At 43.6% G+C, this 22,201-nt stretch overlaps 1 protein-coding gene across 6 annotated transcripts in view; it reads left to right on the top strand.

The window, feature by feature from the left end:
* The window catches only part of PMEPA1 (prostate transmembrane protein, androgen induced 1), an 87,836-nt gene extending 79,499 nt beyond the window's left edge, over positions 1-8,337 (top strand). For 4 of the 6 annotated variants that reach the window (XM_082226466.1, XM_082226463.1, XM_082226465.1 and 1 more), the window contains exon 4: positions 333-8,337. In XM_082226466.1, the coding sequence (XP_082082592.1) occupies positions 333-884 (552 nt within the window). In that variant the 3' untranslated portion in view covers positions 885-8,337. The remainder of the gene's footprint in view (positions 1-332) is intronic. The other 2 variants (XR_014220601.1, XM_082226464.1) reach the window with 2 other exon arrangements.
* The last annotated feature ends 13,864 nt before the right edge of the window (positions 8,338-22,201 follow it).

Genomic DNA, 22,201 nt, shown 5'->3' with positions numbered 1-22,201 from the left:
GGAGAGGGAGTCCTTGGGTTCTGCAGCAGCCTCTTTATCTGTGTCCTCTGCTTCAGCCTCAAAGTCTGAACTGCTGCCTGTCACTGGCTCTGCCTGCTCACTAAACCCTGTTGCCCCTTCAGCACCCAGCCCCTCCTCCCAATCTTCTCCCTCTGCTCTCTCCTCATTGTCCTACCACCAACCCCTTGGCCCTGAGCCTTCCCCCTCTGGGGGTTCCTGTGGGGCTTCCCACCACCTGTGCCCAACACACAGTTGAAACTTAGCAGAGGCCAGATTTTGTGGGCTCACACATGGAACGCGACGCTCACGCCCGTCTCCCTTCTTGTCTCCAGCAGCAAGTCTACACGCCGAGGCCTACGGACCGGCTTGCCGTCCCGTCCTTCTTGCAAAGGGACCGCTTCAACAGATTCCAGCCGACGTACCCTTACATGCAGCACGAGATTGACCTGCCGCCCACCATCTCTCTGTCGGACGGAGAGGAGCCCCCGCCTTACCAGGGGCCGTGCACACTGCAGCTCCGAGACCCGGAGCAGCAAATGGAACTCAACAGGGAGTCTGTCCGGGCGCCTCCAAACCGAACCATCTTTGACAGCGACCTGATAGACAGCTCGGTTTACGGGGGCCCCCGGCCCCCCAGCAGCAACTCTGGCATCAGCGCCACCTGCTACGGGAGCAGCGGCCGGATGGAAGGGCCGCCCCCCACGTACAGCGAGGTGATCGGTCACTTCCCCGGTTCGACCTTTTACCAGCACCAACAGAACAGCAGCGGGGTGACCGCCATACTGGAGGGGGGCAGGCTCCACCCTTCGTCGCAGTTCGGCAGCCTTGAGAGCACAACAGTGTGGAACAAAGAGAAAGAGAAGCAAAAAGGGCACCCCTTTTAAAAAAGAGCGAGAGAAAGAGAATGATATTAAACACTCTGCACTTGTTAACCGGGGTGGGGTGGGGGGTCGGGGGGGGAAGATATCGAGAGGCGGAGGCACTGTGTATGAAACGCAACGCCCGTCTCCATATAAATATTTACATGTTTATGTTTGGTCTCAATGCACAAGCCAACCAAGCTTGCAAAACATTTCTTTGTTGAGTTCTGTCTAGAAAGTTTTTTTTTTGGGGGGGGGTATGTGTTCTGTTTTGGGTTTTTTTAAGAGAAAAATACCCAATCCTTTTTCTCTCCCCCCCCCGCACCCCACCTGCCACCTTTTGCGCCTCCCCCGGCCCCAGTTTTTGTTTCTAGTTGAGCTGCGTGTGTCGGCGCTACAATATTTTTGTTGTTGTTGTTTATTTCACTTAACTTTAAAAGACAAAAATATTTGCACAAAAACATTTGTTTAAAGATCTGCAATATATATATATATATATAAAATATAAATATAAATATATATTAAAAAAATAAGAGAAACTGTATGTGTGTTGGGGAAGCAGGTATTTTTATATTAGAAGAGACTATTGATGAGGGGGGAAAGAAGAAGAAAAGTTTTTGTTGTGTTTTTTTTCTGAACTAGAATTAAAAAAAATGGCAATTTTTGTGAGGCGACTCAAAAGAGCATGTATTACATTGTAAAAAAAAGCGAAACAAAAAAACAAACAAAAAAAAGCAGGGGTTTAGAGTTATTTATATAAATGTTGAAATTTTGCACTATTTTTTAATATAAATGTGTCAGTGCTTGTGTTGGTCAAAAGCCTCTTATCACATCTACCACAAAACTGTTAAGGGAAACATGTTTATAACAGGGCAATTCTGTATGCTTCTACTCAGAAGTAAGCCGCACTGAGTTGAGTGTGACTTACTCCCAGGTAAATGTGTATAGGGTTGCAGCGGAAATAAGGACTAAAAAAGAGAAATTGAGGGAGGGAATGCCTGTAAAACTAAAGCCACAGACCAGTAAGGAACATCATGTGAAGACTGCATCTTGTACATTTTCCTACTTTCCTATTTTTGCTCTCCATAGTCACTTGACCATGTCTCAAACCTGATCATCACATCTGTGACGCCTGACTACAGGTGTCCTCAAGATACCTGACTGCAGAATGTACACGGAACTGTATCTGTTCTGAAGGGTGTTTAATGCATGTGTATAAACTACCCTCTCTCTTTTCTGGTATGGTATGATTTCGACTTAAAGATGAAAGAGGTCATTTATACATTCATGCATACACCTTTCGAAATTGGACAGTTTCCCTTCTTTTTGCACTCAGATGTCTGTTCCCAGGGATGTTAAGTCAGCGCAAGATTCCACTCTTGTACATTCCCTTGGAAATAAAGACTTTTTTAAAAAATCAACAAATAAAATATTGACTGTGCATTTGTTTGGCCATTTATGGTTATTGGAAGCATGACAAAAATATATATTTTTAAAAAGCTAAGTTTGGAGCTTGCCCCGACAAAGAGTTAGCCCTGCATGAGTTCACAGTTGCCCTGGTACAAGATTTGTCTGGCTCTCATTGATATGGAAATATTGTACAGGCCCTGCCGGCAAATGCAGAACTATGGCCGAAATTTAAATGGGTGGGGAACCCCTGCTTTGAGCAAAGCTAAGAAGAGCGCAGACATTGTGTTCTTTAAACAGAGTTTTGCAAAGCCAAGACCTTGAGAGAGCAATTTAAACGGCCCCTTCTACTGCTACCGTCTCACTAACATCAGGATGACTATAAAAGCATAAGTGGTCGTTAAAATGCCTTCTTCTTAGTGATCAGGTGATGACTTCTAATTGTTGGGGTTATTTCCCCTGCCCCCCCAAACCAATCTGGCTCTCTTTTGTCAGTTAAGGCAATAAAAGCAGGGAGATCCCACAAACCTGCCTTATGGATGTTTCTGTAGAAACCTGGTTTGGGACAGCTCCATTTTCCATAAAGTTTTTGAATAAACTCTTAAAAGAAGGTTGACCAGATGGGGATAAGGTCCCTGTGCATTTAATACTTGTGTAAATGAAGAGAAGGGCCGAACAGGTGCAGTTTGCTCTGTCGGGGCAAGAACATGGGTCCATTGATACCCCTTCTGTTTACACAAGTATTAACGTTGCAAGAGTCTTGTCTTCCTTTGCTCCCAGTTTTTTGGGCCTGCAGAACAACCCACTCGCCCAGCTATGTGGTGAGCCAAGTGTATAAAAAGTCTCAGCTGGTTTCCTCAACCATGGGTAGGCAAACGAAGGCCCGGGGGCCGGATCCGGCCCAATCTCCTTCTAAATCCAGGCCGCGGACGGTCCAGGAATCAGCGTGTTTTCACATGAGTAGAATGTGTGCTTTTATTTAAAAGGCATCTCTGAGTTATCTGTGGGTCATTGGAATTCGTTCATTCCACACACACACCCAAAAAATATAGTCCGGCCCCCCACAAGGTCTGAGGGACAGTGGACTGGCCCCCTGCTGGAAAAGTTTGCTGACCCCTGGTCTTTGGGATTCAATCCATCCATGTGCCCCACCTGCAGACTGAAAGATGAGGGCAGCCATTTTGGCAGGCCTTGCTCAGCTTCCTCTGGTCATTAACTGTGCTTTATTTATTCTAGATAAATTGGTTCTGATTTAGGGCGGGGCTGGGAGTGGGTCGTGGACAAATGTAGATGGAAACATGTTGACTCCTGTGATGTATTAAAGGCTGAAGAGTTGTGCTTAATGCTTTAGAAGCAAAACCTTTACCTCTTCCGAAAGTTGGCCTTCGCTCAAAACCTAACCATTGCAACATCCTTCTGTGTCAAGGTTCTGCTCGCTAATCCTTCTTCGAAACAGCTCATGTCATCGTTTTCTTTTCGAGTGTTGTCTCGTTCTCTTGTTTCATAAAGCATTTTGTCTTACAACGCTATTGTTTACATTTTTTTATATTGTATAAAAAGAAGACCTGATCAGTTGCTTTAACCTTCATGGTGAATTTGTACGTTGACTGTGCGAGAGAGTGAGAGTGAGAGACGTAAATTATGGAGAGAAAGAGGAAGAAATAGATGCATGTATAAGGGAACGGAACGCTTTTTTCCTGTCTCGTGCGTAGATTTTAATCTATTGCTGCAAAGGTTGCCAACTCTACGGAAACAAACCAGCCTGGCCTGTTCTTCTGTCTTTAACAGTAGCACGATGGTGAGAACTTAGCAAGTGGAGCTTTCCTCCCCGCCCTCAAACTCTACGGAGACACAAACATGATCGCCTGCTGGTGTGTGCATGTCATGTCTGCACAGACCATGGTTTAGCAGCGGCTATTAGGCACGACACGAAGTACGCTACTAAATACCAATTGATAGGAATCCCCTGCTTGTGGGATTCTTGGAGGCATCTAATTTGGTCACTTTGGGAAGCTGGAACGAGGCGGAACAGGTTCTGCTCTTTTGGTCTCGTGTTCTTAGCTGCTGATAAAGGCACAGCTGCAATGGCCGGTTGAAAAGTTGGCAACCTTCACGCCTACACAGTTCCACCAAGCTGGGGGGATGCAAGAGCTCCATGTTGGAGTAATAGGGAATGGTTAGAAGAGGGAACTGTACCAAGTGACCATTTTTTATTTTATTTTTTACAAGGAGGTGTAATTTTGCTTTCTGCCAGATGCTAACTAGTAAGGTAACATAAATGAAAGATATAAAGGCAATAACTCTTGTTTTTATGCGACTTTTCTATTACTTGAAGAAGAAGAAGAAGAAAGAAGGGGGGGAGGAAACAGAAATCCTGCAGCCAACCAGAGAACAGTTTTTAAAGTTCTGACCATTTGCAACACTATTTATATATATTTTAAAAAGGACAATAGAGACAACTAAGAGATGAACTTGAAGTTTTCACCATTTTAAAGGAATTTTTGTGCTTTTTTTTGTTTTTGCCTAGCGATAGGTTCCTGGACCTTTATTATTATTATTATTATTATTATTATTATTATTATTATTATTATTTACAGCATCGTAACCTGCCTTTCCCACCCATAGCTCCTTGACGATAGCTTTACGACACCTGCGATTTACCTTTTTTTTTTTTAAGTGAACTAAAAGGAATAAATATTGCTTCCTACGAAAGGTACAAAGTATATGAATTTATAGAAGTTCTTTTTTAAAAAAGAAAAAAAGTATCTTTCCTTTATGTAACATGTCTATTTAGTGCCTTATTAAAAAGAAACAGTAAACCTCCCTTTCTGAAGAAATAAATTAGAAAAGGGGGGGGGGAGGAATCCAATCATTGCTAGTGATAGGAAACTTCCAGGGTTTGGTCACTTTTCCCTTTTTTAGATCCCTGGTTTCCCTAGTTACTTGTTTTTTCTGAAAGGGGGGGGGGTACCACTTCTTTGAACTTGTACCCGTGACCCCCCCCCCCTCTAGACCCAGTCTGATGTGCCTAGCTGCTTAAGGTGCTCCCTTCCTGTCGTCTTCTGCCACCTCTTTCCTTGGGACTGTTTGTGAGGTAACTTGAAATACATTGTATGCACATATCCTGCTCCAGTAGGTATTAAAACTGTGGTGGATATTGCAAACCGAGAATACCAACCAAAAGACGAAACCGAAATATATATATATCTGCCGCCCTCTTGAGCCAAAACGAGTGACTAGTAACGTTCTGTGTCTTTTAATTGTTTGTTCCTCGTTGTCATTATTTTTTTCTTCTCCGTTCTATGGTCTTAACTAGTGTGTTTGCTACAGAAAAAAAGAAAAAGAGAGAGAGATAACAAAAGAAAACAAAAACGCTTACCTCAATAGCTTTTGGGTGAATGTGCATCACATATCTGAAAACTCTTTGCTGTATCACCGGGGTTGGTGGTTGTTAAATGTCCTCTGAGTGCCTTGTATAAAATGGGAGGAGTCTGCTATCCTAGGGGGTGCAATGGTGGGTAGGGGGGCAGGAGGCCCACTGCTGACCTCCACCTTCACTTACTCCTTGCTGTGTAACTGTCCTACACCTGGCCATTTCCATGTAGGAGCAGTAGGGATGAGTTGCAGCTGCTCCACTAGCCTTGTCCCTCTCTCCCCGAGCGGCCGGGTGGTCCGGTCCCAAAGGAAGAAGACAAACAGGGTCAGCAGTGACACTGGTGAGGAGGAGACCCTTGTTGGGCGGAGGCCCACTGCCCAAAATCCTCTGTTCCGCCCCACCAAAACAAACAAAAACCCTAGAGCTGGCACTGGGCTGCCAACTTTGTTCCTGGCTTTGCTCCTCTGCTTTTAACAAAAGGCTGGTGTGCATCCACAAAGGAAGAGGCTTTTCCTCAATGCTCCACCCTCTTCCCTCCCTTTCTTAACTCACAACACAACACAACACTTCTGTTGTCCACTCCCATCCCTCTTAACACCAGAGTCTCTGCCTGACCAAAATAGCTGTGTGTGTGTGTGTGTGTGTGTGTGTGTGTGTGTGTGTTTAATGCCATCATCCCTCTTAAGCTTTGCTAATCAACTTGTTGAATGGCCAGTTGTAGTTATCAAAGATAGCATTGGTCTAAGCAGGAGCCACTGTGAGAACTCCCTTGAACACCATGGCTCCGATGGAGAGTGGTTTGATTCCTCCCCATCCTGCTGCTTAATACCAACAAAGGAAATGATATCCTGTTTGCCCTTTGCTGCTATTAAGATGCAGACGGATGTGTGCTTATCCCAAGCCTCCAGGCATTCAGATACATAGCGGACATCAGTGATGTTGACAACTCATCAACTTTGATCTAATGCTGCCACCTTTTACCTACCAGGGCTCCTGTGCATTTTCAGCCTGGGTGGAAGGCAGAAAGACCTGCAAGCAAGCGTTTTTTCCCCTGATAGCACTTCCATCCCAGGAAAAAGGTGTGCTTGTTGAGCTTCTGCCAGACGTGAAGTTGTTACAGACCCAGGAGCCCTGCCAGGAGGAAAAAGTGGCAACCTTAAGTGAATTGTGCCAATAGGAACTCAGATACTAACCTGGACTGATCAAGGAGTCATTCCGCCGTTGGGGTTTCTCAGGTAGCTTGTTCACACTTGCTTAAGTGTTTGCGGAGAGAAATATGTCGTCCCCCTTATAATTCCCCCCAGTAATAGTTTTGCAATCAGAGCTGCAACGTGTGTACACTGTCATGGTGGCTGCTTAAATGAGCCAAGTTCTTAGATGGTTTCTGAATGGCAAAGCTGGCTTTCCCATTTGCCAGTTTTACAGAAATTCTGCTAGGAATCTTGCTAGCATTGATGACACACTTGTACACAGTGGATTGTATGTAGTCAGTATTAATCATAATTCCATTCTTTCCCCCATAACTCAAAGGGAGATCTGTGGGCCTTCATAAAAACAGAGTGACGGACCTTCATTGATAAAAAAATAGATGGAAGGGCACACCTTCATTGATGAAAGCTATGTTTTTGCACCTGACTAAATGAGTGAAGATATGAGCCCCAGAAAAGACCTTAAAAAACAAAAATTATGGGGAGAAAACAAAGCAACACTTATAGTTGACAAACTCCTTTCTAACTGCTAGAAGTGTGAAGAGCCAGTAGGTCTGGAGGGGTTTTTTGTCCTGTACTTTTACAGTAGAGCAAAGAGAATTCTTAAAAACCAGTTCCACCAAAATATTATGTACTGAGGTATGAATGTGTATTTGAAAATAATAATGGCAGGTTACAAGTGTGGTTCTTTTTTCATGATTCTTGCTTTCAACTCTTGTAAGCGTTGGGTTTAGAAATCTGATCCACAATTCACTTAAGAATAAGGATGGTCATAGGTAAGGGGGAAAAAAATCAATATTGTTCTGAGAACATTGTTCTTTCTTTTTAGTACATCTGAATCTCTCTTCAAAATTGCACTAAATGCTAAGTTTAACGGAAAGAAAAAGCTCACCCTTTTTTCTCTCTTGAGTTGAATTAAAGAAGCCAGAATTGTAGCATAAACATACTAGCCAAGAACAGACTTAATTTGTATTCTCTTGTATGATCTGTGTGGCACTCAGATATATATATATATACCTATACTTCTCCCGTGTACTACACAAAACAAAAGGGGTTGAAGAGGAAAAAACAAAATTTCCATAAACTGCTTTTTTCAATTTTTTGCTGTAATATAGAAGCTCATGAAGGACTACATTAAAAGTCCTAATTTGCCTGCCTTATAGTCACATTTCATTGTATTTTAATATTTTCTTCAATTTCCAGTTGGATTGCTTTTGGCTTTGGAGTTTGTTATAGGCAGTCCTGTATCCTGAATTTTTTTTTTCTTCAGATAAAAAAAAAACTTATGTAAACTATAGACAGCACATGCAATGCAGTACTTATCTATATTTTGCTGTTTTAGTATGAATATGTACTCTGATGCCAATTTCCACAACTCCGTTGTAAAACGCTTCTTGTGTAACAGTAACCGATGGTGGCAATGATATGTCATTCTATTCTTTAAAAGCTGCAATACTTAAAACAATAAATTTTACAATACTTTGGATTGCTTGTTTTCACCTTGTTGCTTTGTTTAACACAAATATATTATGTCTTGGAAACGCAACACTCAGATTTTGAAAAAGGAAGGGGAAAACCCTCTGTTTTGGGTCTTTGCATTCATTTTTTTAAAAAGCAAAGCCTTCTCAAAAATTAACAATTTATGACAAAGTGTGTGCGTTTTTCTTCTTCAAGTAAACTAATCTCATTCCTGGAATATTTGTGTGTGTGTGTGTGTATGAGTGCTTTTGCACGCGCATGCAGATGAAGTATTTATTTTCTTTTGAACAAAAGAAATATTCCTGATTTGCATTATTGCACCAAATGTATACATGTCACAACCCTGCCTCAAATAACGGTTTTGGATTGACTGACGTCCTAAGCACAGATCACCTGAGACTTTCCTCTCTGAAGCTGTGGTCGAATTGCAGTGATCACATTAAAGTTATGACTGAAAAACTCAACTGTTTGCAGGGTTTTCTTGAATGTCCTTTTGGATTTTCTCAGACCACCTGGACATGCCTCCCACTCTATATGCATACTGTTCACAGTGAGTAGTTCTAGGGTCAGTGCTGAAATACCTAAGACTGGCTACAGAGACCTGCCTTGTGCATCTGCAGTAGGTATGACTGGGCTGGTGGGAACATGAGACAGGGCCTTTTTAGTGGTGGCTCCCTTCATAAACTTCATTTGGTTCCCTTTCTCTTAGTTTCTTTCTGCAATCTTTCTGGTATGGTCTTAAACTTCTTTCACTGTTAGCGTAATGGTAGCAGATGATGCATAGCTTGAATGTAATTACGATATAGGCTGTTTTAGTTTTTGTACTACTTTCAAACATGTATTATGTGCTCGTGGTTTTAATGACTGGATTGGTAATGTTTAATTTTATTACTGTTTTTGAGCCACTGATGGTTGTCACCAATGTTAGTTCTACTCAGGAGTAGAACCGTTTAAAATTACTTGGGTGGATCTACTCTCAGTTGAACTTGCTTGGATGCAGCCCTTAGGAAGTATTTTGGTCCTGAAAAGCAGCATGAAAAATTACTTACACTTTAAAAATAAATAAAAAGTTTGCTTTGGGTGAGAGGGCATTGGAGACTTGTGGGAGTACATCCGTGCTTAGAGTAGATCTGTGGTTTGCCATAGGTCTCCTCTAAATGTAGATCCAATCCATGGTGTCTCTGATTTGTTTACAAGTATATAAGCAGAGCACAGTGGATTCCTCAAGAGCTCCAGATTCCCCAAGTGCCTCTGTTTTGGCTATTAGCTTTTTAGCTACATCAGTTCAAACTGCAAAACTTTGTCCAAGTATTTTTTTATTTAAAATAAATAACAAAATATTTAGTTTTAACAGTAGAAATTTACAATCGAACAATTTGTGTAATCATTTTGTGAGATTCTCTGAATCTCATGACTTCTCCCCCATCCCCTACATGGGTCCTTATTACCATAATTAAGACTACATATCAATACGTTCTCCACTATTTTTATTTTTCCAAATTATCCATAATCTTCATTACTTTACAAGTGATTCTTATAGTCCAGCTAAAGTTTTGATTTCGTGAGGCAGTGGAAGACAGGAGTGCCTGGCGTGCTCTGGCCCATGGGGTCACGAAGAGTCGGACACGACTAAACAACAAAGTTTTGATTTGCTTACAATGGTCTCCTAAGTAAATTATATTTTTTCCCATTCCAAGTCCTTGTATTTTTGGTTCCTGAGTCTCTCTGTTAGTTTTGCCATTTCAGCATAGTCCAGCAGCTTGGATTGCCATTCTTCCCTCGTCGGAGTTATTGCTCCTTTCCATTTTGGGGCTAGTAGCATCCATGCAGCTGTTGTCGCATACATGAAAAGTCTTTTCTGGTCTTTTGGAATCTCAGTACCTGTAATTCCCAATTTAAAAAGCTTATTGGTTTTTTTTAAAACAAAAGTTATTTTAAGCATTTTTCAAAAGGTTATTATATACCATTTCCCAAAATGGTTTTGTTATCTTACATGTCCACCACATGTGAAAAAAGTACCTTCCTTTTCTTTACACTTCCAACAAATATTTGAACTTGCTCTATACATTTTAGATAATTTAGTAGGAGTTAAGTACCACCGATACATCGTTTTCATATAATTTTCTTTCAGCGTACAACATGCTGTAAGTTTAAAATCTATTTTCCAGAGCCTCTCCCAATCTCCCATTTGTCATAGGCCTCAGATTCCTCCTTCTGTCTTGGTGTGAACATGGGGGTCACTCCTGGGGAATTTGGACTAAAACTCCCACAATCCACAGGAAGTATGTTGTGTCAAAGCAAGTGTTCTTACCCCACAATTTCCCAATGCATTTCCTCATGAAAAAGTATGAACTTTTGGGGCAGCGGGTTTGTTGCACAAGACCACCAAAGCAACCCTAAAGCAGGCAACCTCAAATTGCCAGGATGTGATTGAATCCCACCCCAAAGTAGTGGCAGTCTGTAAGAGACTCCTTGTCTGGAAACAGGAGAGCCACTGCCAGCCCGTGTAGACAGTATTTGAGATTAATGGACCCAATCGCCTGAAGCAACTTAGCAATACAAATGCCAGCAGTTAAAACGAAACACTTCCAAACAGTTTCATACATGAAAGCAATTAAAAGAATGTCATACATGATTTCAAAAGGGTGTACGGATGAAAGAAATAAACACAAACGAACATTACGGTTGGTTTTCTTCTGCTTCTCGGTTTTTGGTTACCAGCACCATCGCAGCATTATTTTATACGCCGTTTCCCTACCGCTTAGGAGTCCCTCAAAGCAGGTTACAATAAGCAATAAATGCAAGATACATACAGTGGTACCTCGGGTTAAGAACTTAATTCGTCCTGGAGGCCCGTTCTTAACCTGAAACTGTTCTTAACCTGAGGTACCACTTTAGCTAATGGGGCCTCTCACTGCGCAATGCCGCTGCTGTGCGATTTCTGTTCTCATCCTGAAGCAAAGTTCTTAACCCGAGGTACTATTTCCGGGTTAGCAATTTAGTAGAAGCACAATGAAACGGAAAACCAAAGGTTCTACAAATCAAAGAGGGGATCGTTATTAACCTGTATCTGATAAATAATCGAATTCTGGTTCTGGGGTCCCCAACATGGCACCATGGGCACCCCAATGCCCTCAGTGCTGCCCCCACCCATTTTTGAGCAACCACTGAGAGACCTAAGCTTTCAAACAGCCAGGCACAAAACTCCTGCCTCTGGTTGTTTAAAATAGTAATCAACCGCTGATTATACACACACACACAGTAGACCCTCAAGTAACATAGACTTCGGGTTGCGAAAGCAGCAAACCCAGAAGTATTTTTCTGGGTTTCACCCCGCTGCATGTGACTGAGATCCATTTTTTATTCTGGATACTGATTTTTCGAGGTGTGCACGGACCCCCAGAATGAATTAAATTCATATCCGGAGGGTCCACTGTAAACACACACACACACAATTATTATCTACTTGGTTTATGCTGCCCCAAATCCCTTAAATAATAACTTCTCAACCCTTGACTCTGATTCCACAGTCTGAACCCCATCAAGAGCTATTTTGAGGAACACAAACCATCTCTGGGTGCCTAAAAGACTCTCGTATTTTGATCCCGAGTGTTTCTCTGGGTCACAGTGACTTAACAGCTGAGTATGTGGGTCAGGCTAACACTGACATTATTTACGGGGCACCCAGCGTTTGCTGAGTGCGCCACATGCAACAAGAACACTCTCCCAGTGCTCTCAGCATTGGGAGAGGCAAACGGAGCGACAAAGTGTTGCAGCGCAAAGTGCTCCAGGCACCAGCTTATGACACCATCCTCTCTCACCACCATAGTTTTAAAAAATATTTTCCCTCAACAGTGGCAGCGTCATTCCCTGTTTCCTGATATCTATCCCTTGTAATATCTTTTAAGGAGATAACTAGGAATTCAGATTGGGTAGTATCTGCGGGAGACTCTTTCCTGCGGAACACAAGGATCAGTCGGGCCTTTAGGGGATGAGATGATCTTTGATAACACAATAATGGGTGCTACTCCTGAGGAATCCCCACATGCCTGGGATTGGCTTGCAGGCCAAAAAGGCAAAAGGTTGCGAAACAAAGCGACTGACTGAGATCCATTTTTTATTCTATAATATAAAACTATAAAAGTTTATAGAGGGAAGTAGGGATGGTATGTCCTGCTATAGTCTTGTGTCCTTTAGATTTACAGCACTAATAAAGAAGCAAAAGAACTTCCATTGGGCTGCATTAAATAAGGAAAGATGGGAGGTGCTAAAATTGTCATATTTGGGTATATGCTTTTCTGTTTCACATTCAGAGCACATCCAATTAGCCCACGAGAACAAGTTGTTGTTTTTAGGGAAGGAGGGAATGTAGGAATTGCAGGGTCCCCTAGTTATACTTTTTAGGTTTCCCATCATAATTATTTTTTTACGCGTCATAATTATCCCTATGGTATTTATTTACCTAACCCTGTGGGTTTTCAGAACACTTTATAGACATGTACCGTATTGGACCGAATATAAGCTGCGCTCCCCCCCCCAAAAAAAATTCTGATTGTGAAAAGTTAAAGTGTGGCTTATATTCGCTACCTTACGGTATCACTGCTGAAACAGCTGCCCACGAGGGCCATTTGGGGTGCAGGACAATGGCACCCGTCCCAACCATGTCTCCCAAGTCTTCCCCGAGCCGCTGTAAGGAAGGGAGAAGGGAGGGGAGGCCACCAGCCAAGCGGCGGGGCTCCCCCCCAGGAAGCAGCCCAGGAGCGCGGGGCAACAGCGCACAGCCCGCCAGCCGCTCCCAAACCTCCCCCAGTGCCGTCTTGGGGAAGTAGTGCTGGGATGCTGTAGTGTTGGGAAGCAGGTACATAGGGCGCTTGAAACTGAGTGCCAGTGCCGGCTTGGGGAGCAGGACCCCAGCGTCGCCTCCCCCCCCCCATTTAGGGTGGTAGAGCCGGGAGAAGGGCCACACCCGCAAATAAGCCTTGAATTTTGAAGGTGCGGCTTATTTGCAGATGCGTCTTATATCCGGACCGATAGTTTCATTTTGCACATATACATGCACTGAGAGAAAGGGAGAGACAAAATGAAGCATTGTGGCAAAGTTTGTTTTGATATTGTTGAAGGTGGAAAGGAGGTAAAAGGCTAGATTTTGTGATGAGGAATAAGTCAAGATGCAGCTGCCATTCACAGTGACCCAGTTCAAAATACAAACTGGCCCAACTCATAATGTTTGGATGAATTATGAACTGAGCACCCTTTCCCCCAGAAATTCTTCTCCGGCTCAGACTGTAAAAAGAGTTCCTGCTTCTGCATTGCTGATCGTTTATCCTGCTTTTTTAGGTGCATTGTACGTACAATGGTTAAGTACTTAATTCATTCCGGAGGTCCGTTCTTAACCTGAAACTGTTCTTAACCTGAAGCACCACTTTAGCTAATAGGGCCTCCCGCTGCTGCCGCCGCGCGATTTCTGTTCTCATCCTGAAGCAAATTTCTTAACCCGAAGTACTATTTCTGGGTTAGCGGAGTCTGTAACCTGAAGCGTCTGCAACCTGAAGCGTATGTAACCTGAGGTACCACTGTACTTCAGTTCTTCCATGTTAGCCCCTTATTCCCAACAAAGCTCTTGTTGATGGCAGTGAACTGTGTTATCAAATTGCCCAGCCAGGTGGTATTTTCTTTATTCCTTCTTTATTCTGGTCAATTCTTGCATTTTCTGCCTTCAAAAATTCCTGTTTCTCCCTTCACACATTCCAGTTGCTCCCTTCCTGTGCTCTTCTGCAATGCTAGAAATATAACTTCAGAACACTATCATGACACAGAGAGAGCAGTTCCTCAAAGTGATGTAGCTATGAGTATTTGTGAAATCAAGCCTCCTATCATCTCTATAAAGTCGCTAGTCTTCACTCTCAGTCAACCCCAGCATCTCAAATATAGGAATAACCATTCTGTCTTACAGAGCTGCAAGGATAATTCACTCTGTGCAGAGCTGCCCTTGATGAGGATCCAGACTCTGCAACTAGTGTAGAATGCAACTTCTAGAATGCTGACTGTCAGTTGTGGAGCCAGTATTACAATAGTCCTGTAGGATCCGAACTCGCTACTTATATATTACTGGGCCCAATTTAAGGTGTTAATGACTTGGAACCTATGTGTCTGATACAATGCCTCTACCCATTGTGATAGGAATTTTATGGTCTTAGATATATGGTAATGTTCATAAGTGTACCAACCAAGCACGTACATAGATCAGCACAGGAAGGCCAACCTGGAACCATTTTGATTCCTAAACTGACCAAATGTTTCCTCTGCAAGGTCAAAGTGGGAAACCTCCCCATTGTCTCTTTCCTCGCAAATCCTGTCTTAAGGACACATTTAAGATATGAATAGGGTGTGAGCCTGTGACCTGGCCCAGGAACTAAGTATTTATCGCTACAAAAGAATGGCCAGGCTCCCCAGGCAATCCAATCAAGTAACCTGCCAGACAGGAGATAAACAACAACAGGAGAAAAACAATATTTAAATTTCTGTTTTAGACCGCCTTTTTTGTGATGTAAGTGTGATGTATCTGAGGGGTGGTCTTGGGTTACACCCCTTCTGTGATGTATGTATGATGTTTCTGGGGGTGGTGTTGATCTACAGTGTGGCAATTTCAAAAGTCTTTACACGCCATTTTTCGGGGTTCCCCCTCTCTCCTGCGGATGAGGGGAGCACCCTGTTGCAACAGATCAATAAAGATCAAGCTTACTAGCTGCTTTGCTTCTCAATATTCTCTGGTTGGCCTCTGTTATTCTCTCCTACCAATAGGGAACCTATGTAAGGACTCTATATGGGCTCTTAGATACCCCATAAGGGAAAAGGGCAATTTTTGTTTACAACACCATACCAGCAGAGAGGGCTTATCATACTGAGAGTGGTGTTGGCCATGTAGGGACCTTATTGGTGGTTGTGTATGCACCAAACACAAAGCTATGGAACATTTCTCCCCCAGAGGTGTGAATGGCTGGCTCTCTCTTTGATGAGTTACTGTGACCAACTCAAGACAAATGTCACCCAGACTTCTGGTCGATTTTCTTAGTCTGCTCTGGATCAGAGGGTTGCATTCTTGCTGCAGTGTGGATCCTATTTATTGAACTGGAGGGGGGCTGTGGCTCAGTGCTAGGATATCTGCTTTGCAAACACAAGGTCCCTGACTCAATCCCCAGCCTCTCCAGATAGGGCTGGGAGAAAACCCTGCCCAATACTCTGGAGACCCCCTGCCAGTGAATGTTGACAAAACTTGGCAAGATGGAGCAAAGGTCTCAGTATGAGGCAGATTCCTATGTTTCCATCTTATGTTTTTACCAGTGCTGTTGTTGTTGTTAAATGCATTTTGATTGTTAGATTATTTTGTTGATTGTTGTGTGAACCACTTTGTGACCACATATGGGAAAACTGGTCCATCCGTACTGGAAATCAGTAGATGTGACATGCTTTATTTGAATGATGGCATGAGGATTTGCTGAATGACACGAAGACAACTGTTCCCAGTTTGCAGCTCTTGTGTAACAGCTGCTTGATATGCAAGAATTTAGAGGTGGAGCTTTTTAAAACATGAAAATAAACAATGTGTAGACAATGTAACATTTGTTTTTTTTAAAAGGGGGAGGGAGATCCGAGACGGGAGGAGGCCCAGGAAATTAATAGCCCATTGAGTTCAACACCTCTTTCCAGATACTTTGATGGAAAGCATTGTTATAGGATTATCAGTCATATGGAAGAACAAGCCTCGCCGAAGAAGAATCACATTCCGGGTTGGCAAAAGGAAGCACCGCTTTGCACAGCACAGCACATCACTTATGACATTTGTTGCCAGAAGAGATGGTGATGTCTGCTAGCTTAGATGGCTTTAAAGGGGGATTAGACAAATTTAGGAAGGATGAAAACATCAGTGCCTTCTAGTCATGACAAACAATGCCTGTTCCAGTATGGAGTGCTCCTGCTTCGGAGACTTCATTCCATTACTCTCTCCTGTTTTCTATTTCCCATCAGCCAACAGTTAGTCAGAATTATGTGGCCAATGAGTACAGTGGTACCTCAGGTTACATACACTTCAGGTTACAGACTCAGCTAACCCAGAAATAGTGCTTCAGGTTAAGAACTTTGCTTCAGGATAAGATAAGAACAGAAGTCGGGCTCCGGCAGCATGGCAGCAGCAGGAGGCCCCATTACCTAAAGTGGTGCTTCAGGTTAAGAACAGTTTCAGGTTAAGTACAGACCTCCGGAACGAAGTAAGTACTTAACCTGAGGTACCACTGTATACTCAGCCACTGGGCCATTATGGGGGTCCTCCTCCATTTAAGTACTTTTCCTAAAGATTATTTTTCTGCAGACCCTGAGGGCACATGACCACCCTAACTCCACTGAGCCACTGCTACAGAGGCTAGCTGAAAAGTTGGCCATCACCCAGGACTCCACTGGTAGCAGACGAGGAACCAATTCAAGAGAACAATTGCATCTGCTGCTTCTTGTGTTGGCTGCTTTCTTTCCTTCAAAAAAAAAAATGCGCGAGACGCATATGAAATATAAACACCAAGGTTTAGTATGACTGACAACTGCCTGGTGTGGATAATTACCATTTAATGAAGGAGGAGGAGGAGAATTCTGAAAGGCTTGACAGTTGCAGGAAATAATGAAGTTGGTGCTTTCCAACAAAAGCTCAGGCCAAGATAAAGTTGTGCAAGTCTTTAAGGTGCCACAGGACTCTTTATAGTTTAATGAGTTTCTCCTCTCTTCCCCACCAGTTGGCACTTGCTGGAAGGTGCATACTTTGACTTGAAAGCAGCTACACTTCAGTCTCTTGACTCTTACTTAGAATTTCCTTTTGGTCTTTTCAAAGTGTGTGTTTTCCTTTCTCTCCTTCTCACAAACCCAAACTTTCTTCCGCCGCCGCCGCTGCTGTTGTTGGGCAGAGTTTCCAATTCTGTAGCTTTCTCCTCAGGCCTGGGCTTAATCCTCGTTCCCACAGCTTCTTGACAGATCTCTTTATGATTCACTTTCTCTCTGCACAGCTGTCTTCGCCTGCATTTAATCACCTCTGATTCCTGGAGGCTTCCTGGCTTCAGGCAAGGGGGAAAGAAGTTTCTGCTATCCGGATTTAAGAAGCTCTTTGCTGACTCCTCTGGTCGCATGGCCTACTTCATGAGGCTTTCAGCTCAAAGTTGATCTAACTCCCCCCTCCCTCTCCATGAATCACTTTTTCCCCTCGCCCCCTTTAATTTTACTGAAACCAGACAAAATGTTTAAAGAGATGCATAGCTTTCAATCCCCCACTGCATAGGAAGGTAGAAAGCTACCTGATACTGTGTCCAACCATTGGCTAGTCCAAGACATTTTGCCACCTGTGGCAAAGGACAAGGTGTTCTCCCTTTCCACCCCACATATAGAAGCCACCCTGAGACTGTGAACTTCCCTGAGACCTCTGAGTATAGGGAGGTATATCAATTCCAGGTGAAGCCATAGAGCGAAATGGCTGAGGGGGCTCAGGAGAAACAACTGGGGTGCTGTTGCTATTCCCAATTATCTGCTCCTGAGGTGGCAGCTCCACTCTGCCTAATGATAGGACCGTGCTGCTAATCACTATCTGTTGCCCCACCTTTCTTCACCTGCTTTGCAGGTTTGCTGATGAGCGATAACATAGATTGTGATAGGATGAGAGAGGAAGGGCTGTGAGTAGTTGTGGCTGTCTTGTCTTCCTCTGCGTTCTTTTGGGATGTGACTAGATGCCAAGAGAGGCTATATTTATAGATATTATCCTTCCTTCCTCACGTTTGTGGGATCAGCAGGGTGCCACTCCTTTGTAGCTTAAAAGGGAACCTTAGATAGGCTAGTGTTAGCCTTTTAGTTTTAGTATTCTAGAATGCTTTAAGACAGACTGGATTTTCCTGGTATTACTCTATTTTATCCTCATTAAAATAACAGTCACACACAAACATGTTTGAAAGGCTAAAAATAACATTTACTCACTCAGTATACTTCTTGTATACTGCAAATACAACAGTTTTGTCCAAGCAGACTTAAAATAGTAATTTGGTTACTTAGTCTAGGGGTGTTCTCACATTGTATGCATGGTGGCGAAAAGAGAAGTGTGTCCAGGCAGGCATATATAGCTATGCCATCTTCCTGTCAGGGCACCAAGGGAAGTGATCTCACAGAGTTCTCTCTAGCAAGTTTACAGGAAAGCTCCGTGAGCCTCAGCACCTATCTGGCAAAACATGAATTGTTGGTTTGACTGCATTAAATATCCCACACATTTGAGCCAGAATAGTGTGGTGGGTGCAGTGTCAGACTAGAACTGGGAAGACCTAGGTTCATTTTCTCACTCAGCCAAGCTCACTGGGTGATCTTGAGCCCAGGGATGGGTTTAAAAGGGGATCAGGCAACTTCATGGATAATAAGGCCTTCAGGGAGCTATTAGCTAAATGGAACCGGCATGTTCAGAGGCAGTGTAGCTCTGAATGCCACTTGTAGGGGGTCAGGGGTCAGGATAGGAAGGCTTTACATCATGCTCGTATGGTTGGATGAATCAATTTCTGTTTCTCTCCATTACTCACTTTTGCCATCTAAAATTCAGTTTGCCACATTTCTACATCAAGTTTGTGATTTTGTAAAAAAAAAAAAAGTCCTCGTGAAAATTCTTCAACATCTTCCTGTGAATTTCTCCTAATATAGACATCATTGCATGCAATTTCCCCTAATATAATGCATTTTGGTATATTATTTTCATGAATATATGCACACTTTATGATGTGCAATTTTGTACACATTTCTTTGCTGGAGAACTGCATTGCAAAATTCAGAGAAGTGCACATTTCAAAGTATGGCTATGTTTTGGTTTGTGTGTCCCCCCAGCCCCCTCCTCGGAAAGAGTCAATTATGTAGGTTCACCTTTTGTTGTTGTTTAGTCGTTTAGTCGTCTCTGACTCTTTGTGACCCCATGGACCAGAGCACGCCAGGCACTCCTGTCTTCCACCGCCTCCCGCAGTTTGGTCAGGCTCATGTTTGTAGCTTCGAGAACACTGTCTAACCATCTTGTCCTCTGTCGTCCCCTTCTCCTTGTGCCCTCCATCTTTCCCAACATCAGGGTCCTTTCCAGGGTCTTCTCTTCTCATGAGGTGGCCAAAGTATTGGAGCCTTAACTTCACGATCTGTCCTTCCAGTGAGCACTCAGGGCTGATTTCCTTAAGAATGGATACGTTTGATTGATCTTCTTGCAGTCCATGGGACTCTCAAGAGTCTCTTCCAGCACCCATAATTCAAAAGCATCAATTCTTCGGCGATCAGCCTTCCTGATGGTCCAGCTCTCACTTCCTTACATCACTACTGGGAAAACCATGGCTTTAACTCCATGGACAAAGGCAACAGGTTCACCTTTAACACCGAATAAACCTAATTTCTCCCCCAGCCCCTCCTATTCCAATGTTTCCAAGATACACCTGGCTATAGGTGAACCTGCATATTCTAGCAGGGTTCTTCTGAAGTGACTTAATATATAGACATATCTCAAGCAAAACACTTACTAGTAGGCTTTGTACCATGGTCAGCCTCTAATTTTGGCATCCAGTATAATTCAGGTTGTGAAATTACCATTGGTTTGGAGGTCTTGTGCAAACCTGCTTCCCTAAAACATAAGACTTTTTGCAATAAGGAGAGTGATTGGAAAATGCTCTGGAAAGTGTGGGCTATAACACTTGCTTGATGCAACCTCATTTGACCTCCCCACAAACAAATCCGAATGAGTGATCATTAACTAGCCAACATCATCTAACCTGCAAACAAATCAGGATGAATGCTCAATAAACAGGTCACCTGGAAGCACCCATCATGTCTATTCAGCTCTGTCTTTTCCACCAAAGCACCCAGGAGCCTTATCCGTTGCTCTTTTCCTCTAAAGGCAGTGTTTCTCCAGTCTGGTCATGATTAACAAGAGTTTCTCCTGGGGCACAAGGATTTTCCTCAGACACTCTGCACTTCTGCTGAGGTGAGCAAAGAATTAAGCAGAGCCTCTGCCTCAGCGCTCCTTGCACAGCATCCCTGTGGATTTTCCTCAGAAGAAAATCCTTCGGATACAGGTCACGTTGTCAGTCAAGTTGGATTGCAGAAGAGTTTCGGTCCCTTCGGGGGACAAAAAGATGTTTACACCGTCAGAAAAAGGATGATGCTCCTTGTACCAAGTGACAGAATCGATGTGTTTCTGCCAACAGAGAGTGTAAGTTCTCTGTCAGCCACTGAGGGAGAGCAAAATTAGAGTGACATTCAGGAGATGTGAGAAAAGGGACCCTCTCCGATGCAGAGAGAATCACTTTAGACCAATTGTGTAACAGAGGCAGCCTGGGCTCCTGCTCAGGGCAGTGGTGGATTTATACGTATGCACAGAATTAGGGCCCATTGCTCCTCGAATTATTGCTATCCATTTTTCACCTAGAGATTAACTTTGAAATGTGGCTACAAACAATGAATTGTTGAATTCTAGTATTTTAGTTCTTTGCACTGTTTCTAGTCTTCATTTCTCTCAATACCCCATCCAATTCAGGGGAGACTGCTCCATTAAGTTGGGGGGGGGCATCACCAACCAAGTGCCCATGGAGGGCTGCACTGGTACCCTTGAACAGGGAGGCCAGATTCTAAGCTTTCAAATAAAATAAAATAAAATTAAAATAAAGCAAGTCTCTAGCCCCAGGGTTTTCCAATCTTGGGTATCCAGCTGTTGTTGGACTACAACTCCCATCATCCCTAGCTAGCAGGACCAGTGATCAGGGATGATGGGAACTGTATTCCAAAAACAGCTGGAGACCCAAGTTTGGGGAATCCTGCTCTAGCCCTTCTAGAAATAAAGTTTTCAAAGCCTGCTTCAATGTTGGCAAAGAGGGGGGAGCAGGTTTGCATTTCGGGCATAATCATACCATGGTTTGGGCACCATGGTGGGAAATGCCTCTTTTCTTACCCTCACCCTCAGAAGATAGCTAGATCTAACAGGAGATAGATGAAGTTTGGCCCTAGAGTCTGAGTAAAGTTCTTAAGGTGCTTGTATAAAGGTACAGTGGTACCTTGGGTTATATGAGCTTCAGGTTACAGAAGCTTCAGGTTACAGACTCCGCTAACCCAGAAATAGTACCTCGATTTAAGAACTTTGCTTCAGGATAAGAACAGAAATCGTGCGGGGGTGGCGCAGCTGGAGGCCCCATTATCTAAAGTGGTGCTTCGGGTTAAGAACAGTTTCAGGTTAAGAACGGACCTCCGGAACAAATTAAGTACATAACCAGAGGTACCACTGTAAAGGGACCCCTGACCATTAGGTCCAGTCGTGGCCGACTCTGGGGTTGCGGCGCTCATCTCACTTTACTGGCCAAGGGAGCTGGCGTACAGCTTCTGGGTCCTGTGGCCAGAATGACTAAGCCACTTCTGGCGAACCAGAGCAGCGCACGGAAACACCGTTTACCTTCCCGTACCTATTTATCTACTTGCACTTTGACGTGCTTTCCAACTGCTAGGTTGGCAGGAGCAGGGACTGAGCAATGGGAGCTCACCCCGTCGTGGGGATTCGAACCGCCAACCTTCTGATCGGCAAGTCCTAGGCTCTGTGGTTTAACCCATAGCGCCACCTGCCTCCCTCCAAGGTGCTTGTATAGGAAGGGACAATTCATAAGAGAATGAGATCTGCTGGATCAGACCAGAGGTCTATTTTGTCCAGCATCCTGTTTTCCCACAGTAGCCAACCAGATGCCCATGTGAAGCCCAGGAGCTACAGCAAAATACACGCCAACTCAGGACCTGGTATCAGCTCCCACTGATCCTGGAGAACACATGTGAGCACACATCTCTTAGGAATGTTTCCCTGC

This window comes from Podarcis vaucheri (assembly GCF_965113315.1).
Source record: "Podarcis vaucheri genome assembly, chromosome: 6".
Taxonomy (NCBI): Eukaryota; Metazoa; Chordata; class Lepidosauria; order Squamata; family Lacertidae; genus Podarcis; species Podarcis vaucheri.
This window is presented reverse-complemented; position numbering and strand designations above follow the sequence as displayed.